At 36.7% G+C, this 12,592-nt stretch overlaps 1 protein-coding gene across 5 annotated transcripts in view; it reads left to right on the top strand.

Moving 5' to 3' along the window:
- Positions 1–12,592, top strand: part of gbf1 (golgi brefeldin A resistant guanine nucleotide exchange factor 1) — a 188,527-nt gene that overhangs the window by 110,693 nt on the left and 65,242 nt on the right. For 3 of the 5 annotated variants that reach the window (XM_052041321.1, XM_052041319.1, XM_052041318.1), the window contains 3 exons: positions 2,054–2,114; positions 7,650–7,704; positions 10,188–10,223. In XM_052041321.1, the coding sequence (XP_051897281.1) occupies positions 2,054–2,114; positions 7,650–7,704; positions 10,188–10,223 (152 nt within the window). The remainder of the gene's footprint in view (positions 1–2,053; positions 2,115–7,649; positions 7,705–10,187; positions 10,224–12,592) is intronic. The other 2 variants (XM_052041322.1, XM_052041320.1) reach the window with 1 other exon arrangement.

The raw sequence follows: 12,592 nt of genomic DNA, 5'->3' as shown, positions 1-12,592 counted from the left end.
AGAAGGCAGGAGAATGGGGTTGAGAAGGAAATATAAATCAGCCATGATTGAATGGCTGAGTGGACTTGATGGGTTGAATGGCCTAATTCTGCTCCTTTGTCTCGTGGTCCATGTTGGCATTCTGGCAAGATTTTTCCTGTTTTCTCATGGTCACCATTCACCCTTTAGCCGCATCTTGTGCTGTTTTTAAAAAAAAGTCTAGCTTGTGATTTTTATAAATGATTTGGATAAGGAAGTGGAAGGATGGGTTGGTAAGTTTGCAGATGACACGAAGGTTGGTGGTGTATTAGATAGTGGAGAAGGTTGTCGTAGGTTGCAACAGGATTTAGACAGGATGCAGAGCTGGGCAGAGAAGTGGCAGATGGAGTTCAATCTGGAGAAGTGTGAAGTGATACACTTTGGAAGAATGAACTTGAAGGCAGAGTACATGGTTAATTACAGGATTCTTAGCAATGTGGAGGAATGGAGAGATTTTGGGGTCCAAGTACATAGATCCCTCAAAGTTGCCTCTCAAATGGATAAGGCATATGGTGTGCTGGCATTTATTAGCCGGGGGACCAAGTTCAAGAGCCAAGAGGTAATGTTGCAGCTCTATAAGACTCTGGTTCGACCACACTTGGAATATTGTGTTCAGTTCTGGTCACCACATTATAGGAAGGATGTGGAAGCTTTGGAGATGGTGCAGAGGAGACTTACAAAGATGCTACCTGGGTTGGTGAGCATGTTTTATGAGGAGAGGTTGAGCAAGTTAGGGCTTTTCTCTTTGGCGCGATGGAGGATGAGAGCAGACTTGATAGTGGTATATAAGATTACGAGAGGCATAAACAGAGTGGACAGCCAGCATCTTTTTCCCAGGGTGGCAGTGTCCAATACTAGAGCTCACCTGTTTAAGGTGCATGGAGGAAAGTTCAGAAGAGATGTCAGAGGTAGGTTTTTTTACACAGAGAGTGGTGGGTGCCTGGAACGCACTGCTGGGGCTGGTGGTAGGGGCCGATACGATAGGCTCATTTAAGAGGCTATTAGATAGGCATATGGATGAAAGAAAAATAGAGGGTTATGGGAGGTGGAGTAGAGAGGGGGATAGATTGAATGTGGGTAAGGTTCCATCGATTAGCACAACATTGTGGGCCGAAGGGCCCATACTGTGCTGTACAGTTCTGTTTCTATGTTCTATGATGTGACCACTTATTGTGGCATAATTCACTTAGCCAGTTCAACTGTACGTGGCTTATTGAGGAGCAACGTTCAGTTCACGGAGTTTGTGCAAAATCAGTTGCAAAGTAGGTTTTCTTTTGCAGCTGGATTTAGAGTAGTATCTATGCTGTTTTATCCCACTAGAATCATAAAAGGCAAAGCGTTTGGAAATATAAATAACTGCAAGTTAAATAAGTTGAGGAGTGAAGGTGCTGCTGGTGAATTACTAAGCCTAAATGGAACAAATTTCTTTTGCCTCATGTTAGGAATATTTGTTTCATGATATTTAGCTAACCTGCAATGAGGTTGGCATAAGAATTATTTTGCACAAAAGGTGCATTGCTGGTTGTGTGGTGTGAAAAGTTTGGTTGCATTCCACACAGGCCATTAAAGGACCTTTGTAGCATCATGCTGATCCAAGTTTTCCATTCTAACTGCCTGTATGATTTAACCCTTCATGTCCAGATGGAACATTTCACTTAAAATCTTTTATAGAACTTTCAAGATTAGTGTTAAATAGCGTTGTATTTCATCAAGATTTGATTTTATGTCTGTTGGAGCTATGTAGGTAATTGAGGTATGTTCAGAAATTTGTGTGCCTTCTATCAAAAGCAGTAAAAGGGCATTTTCTGCTCTGAAGAGATAAACAGACAGCTGCTCACAATGGCTGACAGTGTTCTAGTGCCATCTTCCTTCTGTTTGTGTCAGACAAATGCATTGAGTTTAATTTAAAATGGTTTAATAAGCTCTGCTTAATCCTTAGTAAACAAAACTAGGAGGGAGGTCTACTTGTTGGAGCCTCTTGATAATATCACAATGCATAATGACACCTGTGTTATTTGTTTTTTTCTCTCTGCAGAGTTATTGAGGAAATCTGCTGAACACACACTGGTAGACATGGTGCAGCTGCTGTTCTCAAGGTAGAAATACTGAGATTAACCTGTCATAGTTCTCCTTTGGGGCTAACCGTGGGCAACTATCTGGTGTGTTGATACCTTAATATCAAAAAAGTGGATTTGTTTCATTATTGTTTTGATTTGAACAGTACTTGTATAAAGATTTTATTGATCGAAAGAGGTCTTTTAAATTTTCATTTGAACAGTGGTATTGTCAAATAACTATTATTTGGAATTGAGTTAATTTTTTCCTGCCTACATTGGAGTGGAATATTTTGAAGATCCATTGGGTGTGATTTGTTTATACATATTGACATTTTGTATTGTTTGTGTGAATCAGAGTTGTTCTTATTTACAAACAGTTTTATCATCTTCTCCTATTGCAGAATTTCACTGCCTTCAAATTTTCTCTTTCCATTCCCTCTGCCATTTCACTAGTTGAATTGACAAAGAGCTCTTCTGCCTACCAGATTACTGAGCCAGCCATTAGGGTGTGTGTACTGGTATTGGGTCAATCTGTCCTCTGACATGATGGTTTATATATGTATGAGCAATGTAAGCTGACTTTAATGGACTGGGTGTACACAGGTATTTTGTCAGTTTAAAGCAGCTGCCTAATTTATTCAAAGCACAATAAACCTTGCAACTTAACCTTCGTTCCCAGGATCAGCTGGGGTAAGCCAGTTATCTCATCTGCAGCTCATTCTGGGTCTCAAATTTAAGTTTCTATGTTAATTGTGGCAGAAGTTGATACTGTTACATTGTCCCCTTTGCACACCAAGATGACCATCTGGAGTGCGACTTAGCAGGTTCGTGACCAAGTGGATTTGGGATTGCCTGTACTGCGTTGGCAGGGTCATTTGATATAGCTACTGCCCAGCTGATCCTCCGAGCTTTCTTTATATGATGTTTCATCCCAGACAAATTGGTTGCTATTTTTCCAGATACACTGTTATTTTGTGTTCATTGCAAGTAATACTTTTGATATTGAAGTGCAAGAATATGATTTGCAATTCAGATTTTGTACATTGCTTTTTCTCTGTTCTTGTGGAGAAATGTTTTTTTTCTTTTGGGGCCTCAGAAACAAAAAAAAATGGAAAAGCAAGGTTTTACAGGCGCGCTCTACCTCTTTGGCATATAGCAATAGTCCTGTAATGTACTTGTTCCTGAGCAATTGTTTGTATACATTTAAAAAGTTAGAATAGTTTTTCTTAGAATGTTGCATGCACACTATCAATTAGTTTTTATTAGTTCTAAGAATTCTCTCCAGGTGAACAGATATGGTTGCACTTTTTCTAGAAATTTATATAAAGTCTGTGATTATTGCCAGATAATAGATGAGTTAAATTAGAAGAAACTGGTATCTTTAGTTTGTCAAAACTGTGTCTGTGGATCACTGATCATGTAGATTTTGAGTTCTGTCCCTTTTCCCTTTTATGTACTCTTACATTGTTTTAGTATATAATTTAATGCTGTTTATTTCCTGTCTCCTAAATGTTCATTCTTCCTCCTGCTGTATTCTACTGTTCAATTAAGGCAGAAGCACTTTTGTTACAAAGGAACTCGAGTCTTTAAAGGCATCTAAAGCAGGAACAGCAGTATGTGGATTCTATGATCTGAGCCCTAATCTCTTGCCTAACCATCTACTTAATATGTATTGCCTGGAGGGGTAACTTCATGATGACTTTCCAAATGTCACCATTGAGTTGTTCATGCATGCATTGAAAATTTGTTTAAATTACAAAAGCAATTTTTGCCATTTGTTAAAATGTGGTGATTTGTTTCATCAAGTATTGAAGATTTTCATACCAAAGTATATGTATGCCTTCTCTGCATTCTGTATTCACACCAGCATTTCTGCTGCATATGTTATGGGTTGTCCTGGTAATTTGGATTGAAGTACTTTTATGTTGTTTGGTATATCAGTTAAGGTGTAATGTGTAAAAGGTTGGAATGTTTTAGTGCATAATTAGTTTTAGTACATAATTATGACCAAAGAGAAACATACCATCAGAAATAGAAGTCCTTGGTGATGTGGGTATGGTTTTTAACATTTAGCATACAGTATCTTACTGAGTAATTTCTCACATGAGTTTTCATAGATTCATAGAATTATATAGAATGGAAACAAGCTCTTCAGCCGAACACATCCATGCTTACCAAGATGCCTATCTACGCTAATCTCATTTGCCTGCATTTGGCCCTTGTTCCATTAAACATTTCTTATCCATTTACCACCCATGTACCTGTCCACATGTCTTATAAAGATTTTAACTGTACCTGCCTCTACCACCTCCTCTGGCAGCTCCTTCCATACATCCACCACCCTCTGTGTGGGAAAAATTTATCTCTCAGAACCCCTTTAAATCTTTTCCCTGTCACCTTAAATCTATGCCCTCTAGTTTCAGAATCCCCTAGCCTGGGAAAAAGACTGTGACTATCTACTATTACACCCCCCCCCCCCCCCCCATAATTTTATAAATAAGGTCACTCCTCCGCCTCTTTTGTTCCAGAGAAAACAGTCCCATTCTATCCCACCTCTCCTTGGAACTCAAACCCTCCAGTCCAGGCAATGTTACTGTGAACCTTTTCTTCACCTTCTCTAGTGTAATCCTTCCTATAGCTCGGTGAACAGAACTGCACACACATCCGCAGCCTAACCAATGATTTGTACAACAGTGACGTGATGTACCAACTCTTGTACTCGGTGCTTTGGCCAATGAAGGCAAGCATACCATAAAACTCCTTCACCACCTTCAGTGTACTTGTACCAATATGTCTCTTCACTAGATGTTGGGGGAGCTAGAAGTGGTGCTCATTTCAAATTGATTTTTGTATTCATGTAGTTGCTCTTGTAACTACTGTTCCAAGCTCAAGATGTAGGATCAGTTTTGGTGGGAATAAGAAGACAGATATTGATCTCCTTACAGTAATTACACTGTAGGACAGAGTATGAATCAAAAACAAAATGGGGGCTTATAAGAAAGGTACTGCAATAATCATGGTTGATTCTAATTATCATATTGATTGGACAAATCAAATTGACAAATGTAGTCTTGAGGACAAATTCATAGAGTACATTTGGTATGATTTCTTCAAGCAATACTATGAGGAACCAACCAGGAGAAGACTATTTCGTATATGGTATTGTGTAATAAGATAGGATTAATTCATTTTATAGTAGAAAATCCCCTAGGAAAGAACGATCATGGTATCGTAAAAGTTCAATCTCAATTTGGGTCCTAAATTTCAATAAAAGCGTTTACCATGATAGAACAATAGAATGGGCTAAGGTGGACTGAGAACATGGGTTAAAGGGTAAGAAAGTAGGTCAGGAGTGGCAGACCTAAAAGGAGATATTTCATGAATCTCAGCAAAGGTATATTTCAGTGAGCAGGATCCTCCACCTTGGATAAACAAGGAAGTTATGGTTGGTATCAAATGAAAAGAAGGGATATAAAATGTTAAGATTAGTGGTAGGTCAGAGAATTGGGATGTTTGTAGAATCTGGCTAAGGATAACTAAAAAGTGAAAAGACGAACTAGCATGTAATATGCAAATATATAAAACAGACCTTATGAACTTCTAAGGATGCATAAGGAAGAGAAGAGATAAAGTAAATGCTGGTCTATTAGAAGAAGAGACTAGGGAATTAATAGTGGAAAATAGAGAAGTGGCAGACATCTGAAGTAACTTTTGGATAGATTTTGGATAGAAGACTGAAAAGCATTAAAATATAATAATTATCGAGGGGCTAAAGGGAGGGAGGAACTTAAGAAATCACTTCTATCAGCAGCAAAAAAATTATTAGGCAAAATGATCGGGCCAAGTGTCAAAGGCCAACCAGCTCCAGAACCTGATGGCCTGCATCCTGGGGTCATAAAGAAGATGGCAGCAGAGATGGTGGATGCTTTGGTTTTGATCTACCAAAATTCCCTGGATTCTGGAGAGATCCCAGAGGATTGGAAAACTGCAAAGTCAGAAAATAGTAAACTGAAGGCCAGTTAGCCTCGCATCTGTCATTGGGAAAATACTTTAATTCATTAAGGAAGTAATAGCGTTCAGAAAATTATAAGGTAGTCAAGCAGAGTTAACGTGGTTTTATGAAAGGGAAATAAGGTTTGATCATTTTGTTAGACTTCTTTGAGGATATAACAAACAGTGGATTAGCTGAACCAGTAGTGGTAGGCAATTTGGATTTTCTGAAGGCATTTCATAAGGCACCTCAGTAAAGGTCCCTCAAAGTAAGGGTGTGGGTTGGGTTTAATATATTGTCATGGATAGGGAAGTGGCTATCTAACAGAAAATGGAGGGTTGGGATAGAACATGTAAAATGGTACAGCACAGGAACAGGTCCTTTGGCCTATGGTGTCTGTGCTGACCATGATGCCAATCCCAGCTAATCCCATCTGCCTGAACCTGGTCTATATCCCTGCATTCCTTTTCTGTGCCTGTTGATATGCCTCTTAAACATTGTTATTGTATCTGCTTCCACCATTTCCCCTGGCAAAGTGTTCCAGGGATAACTGGGTCATTTTTTGACTGGCAGTTAGTAAATAGTGGAGTGCCATAGGGACCAGTGCTGGTGCTTCAACTGTTTCTAACCTATATTAATTACTTAGTTCCTCTATCCACATGTATTCTGGCCAAATCTGTTGTTGATTTAAAAATTAGATGGGTCAGTGTGAGCAGGACGCAAAGAACATACAAAGGGATATAGATAGAGTAAGTAAGAGGGAAAGAAGTTGGCAAATGGAGTATAATGTGGAAAATGTGAGATTATCTAGAAGGAAGAATGAAAAAGCAAATTTTATTTAAATGGAGTGAGATTATGTGTAGGTATATAGATCTAGGGGTATAGTTTTGGAATGAAGGGTCACTCACTTCATGATTTTCAGGTGGCAAGAAACTTGGAAGTGTAGTGAGGAGTAATAATAATAGACTTTAAGGATATCGACAGGCTGGTGAAATGGGCTGATGCATAACAGATAAAATTCAACCCAGTTTAAGAGTGAGGTGATGTACTTTGGTAGGAAGAATGAAGAAATCCAATTCCAATGTGGCCTCAAGGAAAATTGAAACTGGGAATGTTTGTGCATAAATCTATGGAAATATTGGAGGTGTTTCAAAAATTAGGGATTTAGATAAAATAATAGAGAGAAACTCTTGTCTGTGTAGCGGAAAGGGGGCACAAATTTAAAGCGATTGGCAAAAATGTAAGTGGCAAAATGACAAATAATATTCATGTAGTAAATGGCTGGGATCTGGAATTCACTGCCTGATAATGTAGAAGTGTAAATAGGTTAAATGGTAACCAGGAGAGATTGGATACTTACATAAAATATTGAAGTATAGGGGAAAATCAGAAAGGTAGGATTACGTGGATTGCTTTTCAAATGTAACAGTATGTATTTGATGAATACATACTCCCCTTGCACCGTACTGAGCCATGATTCTGTATCTTTATGTGAAAGTACAGGACAAAAAGGATATTTATTTCTGAAACTCTTCTTTCAGTGTTGCTTTGATAGTTTCTAACATATTGTTAATTTTCTGTAGGTTGCCTCAATTTAAAGAAGAAGCTAAGAGTTTTGTGGGAACCAGTATGAAGAAGGTAGAATGATACTTTATTTTCCATTGATTTCATTTGCTTAAATAGAGCTGTGTGTTTAATTTACTCCATCCTGTTTTTATGTGTTTTCTTTGCTTGTATGCATTACGATCTTATTTTGACTGCTTTGTGCCTGGCAACGCTTACTTAATGTTTCTCAAAGAGTTCAGGATTTTAAATAAAAACATTTGAAAGGTTGCAATGACACTAAATCATTATTTGACAGGAAATTGAGGATTGAGTGTTCTTTTGGAATTTTTCCAATATATGGAAAACACCCTTTTTTTAAAATTGGTAAAAGGTCATTTGAACAGTCTGAACAATTAGTTTGGGCATCTTGTTGTGTTACCCATTTTTCCTCATTTTTTCAGAGAGCCTGTCAAAGTACTGGTGTAAGTGCCACACAGAAGACCAATCTCTGTTATTGTTCTTGAAATGAAATACTGCAGATGCTGGAAATTTGAAATGAAAACAGAACTTTTTAGAAACACTTAGCAGGCCAGGCAGCATATATGCAGAAAGAAATAGAGTCAGGGTTTTGGGGTCAGTGATCCTTCATATGAACAGAAAAGTGAGAAAACAGTATTCAAACTTCAGAGAAAGGGAGGCATGAAGAGGAAAAATTGAATGTCTCTGATAGGGTGGAGACCAAGGTTATCCAGGAAGCACGAAAACACTTGGTGTTGCCTAGTTAGTAGCTGAATGAGATCAATCAAGAAAAGTAAAGGAACAAAAGAACATGTTGGAAGTTAGACATGCAGAATACGGTAGTTGCTGAAAATCTGAAATAAAACACAATGCTGAAAGCACCCAGCAGACCAGGCACTGTTGTTGCCCTCCTAGGTTCAGGTGCATGCATTTCTATACAAGTGTTGACTAGTTGTTTTTCTCTTGTATTTAAAGTTTCAGTTGTTTTAAGATTGGGAAAGTAGTAAGTGATCGTGGGTAAAGTACGAGAGGCATATGGAGAAACGCACAACTGTTCACCCTCTTTGGCCAAGAATGTTTCTGTTATCCTGGCTGACTTGATTTGCATTAGCAGAACATCGTGCGGTACCTTGAGAGTCTGAAGTCGACTTTTGTGTTTGCAATTCCATTTCTGCCTGTCCCAGAGCTGAAAGTTCAGGTCCAGCATTTCCTTTTAAACTATACAGCATTTGATTTTGGCACTTTGCAATTGCAGAAACTTTTGCTATGTTTACATATTCAAACATTTCAGTGACCAAGTAAGAAAGGAAAAAATGCAGGACAAGGAAACCTTCATTCTATTTACTTATAGTTTCGGAACAGTTTTTCTTTTGCTCTCTTCTCCCTTGCCACTCCATTTTGCTTTAGTTTCTCAAATGCGCACACATGCCTTTTATTCCTTTTCCTAGAGAGAGATCTATGATTAGTACATTAATGCCTCAAAACAAAGGTCACTCTCCAGAACTACAGACCTGTTGAGGTCTGGCTGACATTATCTGTTGGACGACTTGAAACTTCTTTCAGTGTGGTGTTAATAAACAGAGCATATTGGACTCTTGCCAGGATCTACCTATCTCTGGCACAATCGATTTCCCTGATTTCCATCTCAAGATCAACTTTAAAATATTGCACCATAATACCCTATTCATTCATGAATTGAAGTTTGCATTGCATACTTTTTTCAGTTTTTATTCTTCTGATATGCTGAGAGTTTCTTTTTTAATCCTTGAAGACAAAATATGGTTTTTAATGTGAAGACCATTGAGGTGTAAATTGTACTTTCACCAGTACTACAAAAGAACATCACTATTACGTTACTCTATACTTCATAAAATTGTGGCCCAAAATACTTAGTTTTGAATAATTCACCCTCCATGCTAATAAATCGAAAATAAAATGGCACTTTTTAAATTAATGGGTGAGCATGCTGAAAACTTTTAAGTGATCTTGGAGCATGTGTAAGATAGTATGTAAGCTAGAGTAATATTCCAGCTTCTCCCTGTGAAGGTCAGAATACATGGCCTCTGTATAAACATGGTTTTCTATCAGCACAAGAAACAGAAATGCAAAACTATTTTTTACAAATAAGCACTATCATAATATAGAAACATTTGTTGAAATTCCAATTAAAACTTCTTGATATTTGACTCATTGAAATGCAGGTAATTAGTAATTCCAAATAAAGTTGTAGACTTTGAAATGATCTGTTGTGTCCTCATTATAAAGCCTTTGATTATGTTGCATGGTTTGCATCAAGTACTGCATGAGGTGGCGGTCATGTTTTGAAAGCTTCACTTTCAATTGGTTAAAATGGACATCCCAAGGCATGAATATCTGTCTTAAAATTCATATATGGCTATACTTATAATGAGGATCTCTAGTTTTGTATGCTTTCAAATTTTAAATAATGAACATTAAGTGTAAAGTTTAATTGAGATTTTTTTTGAATCCCTTTATCACAATCACTTTTCAACTTTTAATTTACTATTTACTGGCAACTGCAATTTTTTCCCCCTGAGGCTTACACTATCATGTGGAAAAACAAACGAGTGCAGGTAAGGATATCAGAATGATGCAAGCTATGTCAGTGGAAGGAAGTCACCAAAGTTTTAATTCTGTTTTGCACTGAATGGAGTTGGGGGAGTGAGTTGGGGTGCCAAATAGCCATAATTTCATTTCATATTCTTTAAAGTCTGCAATCCTATGATGAAAGAATTTTGTTATAACTTCAGTTTAAACTAATTAAATGCAGAAGTGAAAATTTATGTTGTCCTACCCCATAAATACAATAATCCTTTATTGGCCATATATAGAATGCATATTTTCCATCAAGTTCAGTGAGCTCTTATACCATTTCCCTATTAAGCAAAACTTTTTTGAAGGTGTCAGTTCTCATTACCAATATACATAACGATTGGAGTTAACTAACCTACGCAAGGTTGGTCTCAAAGCATCAGATGTTGTTCCCTTGAATCCATCATTGGTTGTATGAAACCACATTAGTAAATTACTAGTAAATAGATTGTACTCCTTGAAATCTGGTGTTTCTTGCTCCAAGCTCTGATGAGCAATGGCAGGTAGATGGAGTACATTTCTTTGCCGTTACTATGCTATGTTGTGCTAGCAATTTTGACCTTCACTATATTCTGAAATATTCAACAGACAGGTTTGATTTTTGCATTAAGCATTTTTAGAACATTTTGTGAATATGTATATTCCTTTACTATTGTATGTTAATTGGGTCTTGCATTTTCTCTGTCAAATTAGTATTAAATTGGCACAAAAACTTGTCCCTAATACAAGCACTGGTAGAAACTACAAATTTACATTTGTTTGCCAACATTATAGGTTTAATTCTATGAGCAAGGTAAAATTTTACTAAATTGAGAATACAGTCAAAAATATGAGATGGAAAAATTTAGATTGTAGGAAGGTCTTTGGAAGTTAGAATTAGTTTATGTTAGCAATAATGTTCCCTATTAAAACATGCATTAGGACACATTGATAAAGTAAATGAAAACTCTATTAATACTGCATATAAAATAGAAGAACCTAATTATAGATTTTCTGAGATGTTACTCCTCAGTCCCTTGGTTTTCTGTTAGTGGGAGGTCTGAGATTTCTTGTAAATTTTGTTTTGTAGTATTCTGTAAATTTTCTCAAAAGGAATGAACAAATAACAAAGCCCTGTCATGTTGCTCTCATTTATGTTTATATCCGTATGCTGATAATACAAGTGTAAATATATAAGCAAAATATTTCTGCAAATGTGAGTCTGAAACACTTAGCAGGTCGAAGTGTTCTTTAGGAGGCAAACTTAATTTAAATTAGTAGCAATATTTTTCATTATCAAATTTATTATAATGTTCACAGAGTAAGTGAAAAAGATCTTTTTATTCTTTATCTTTACATAGAATAGCTGTGTTTAACAAAAATAGCTTGTGGGAGTATTATCAAAAGGGGTGGCCCTAATTAATAATTTAGCACAAGCAATACTGTTTAAAAAAATATGGCTGCAAGCAGCATGAAGCAGTATAAGTTTTATCAGATTACTGAAAATAATTCAACATTTAAAGGCATGTATGAACTGTTTTAACATCCTGGTAAAATTTGGGATGATTTGATATCCACAAGTGACTTGGAAGCAGAGGAAATGTGAATGCTGATTTTGATTTTTTTTTCACCATGGCTGTTAAAATTGAAGTTAATACAGAGTCATTATGACTGCTGGATTTTGTTGGAAATGTTTAAAGCAAATCAGGGAGAGAACTTCACAGAAATTGGGGCAAAATGGGTGTGGAATGTAACATGCACTGAATCTAAAGGTATTCTTGGAAATGCATTCTTTCCAATTGCATTGACACATCATTCAAAAAGAGAAATGACCACTCTCTTCATGTGACTGTCACAACTATTTCTGGATCCAGAACCTGCCATTCAAACGGCAGTGAGGGATTTTTAACATATCACTTACTGACTGCAGTTTCATTCATTTTTCTATTTTCTTGTATGGTGAATAGAAATTATGTTAATGCTTTCAATTCAAAACAAAAACACTCAATTTTTTTAAACCACATAAGTACAGGAAAAGTGGTTTAATGCTTTCAGAATAAATCATTTATCAGGATCAAAGGATCTGAACATTATTAGATGTTTGACATTTTCTAATATTTGTTTGTTTTGTGTTTACTTTTGGCACTTTATTCTTCAATTTATTTGGTCTCAACATTGTTAATGTAAAATAGTTTATGTGTGAAATTGATGGTTTCATATGCTGTTTAGTACACTATGCCCATTGTGATATAATAAAAGTTAAATTCCCTATAATCTGTTTTGTTTTTGCCCCGTTGAATGAATTGGCTTAATTGGAACCCATTAAGTTGGAAAAATACTCCCCTTTCTCCCGCTCCTCTCAAATACTCTA

This window comes from Pristis pectinata, chromosome 30 (assembly GCF_009764475.1).
Source record: "Pristis pectinata isolate sPriPec2 chromosome 30, sPriPec2.1.pri, whole genome shotgun sequence".
Lineage (NCBI taxonomy): Eukaryota > Metazoa > Chordata > Chondrichthyes > Rhinopristiformes > Pristidae > Pristis > Pristis pectinata.
This window is presented reverse-complemented; position numbering and strand designations above follow the sequence as displayed.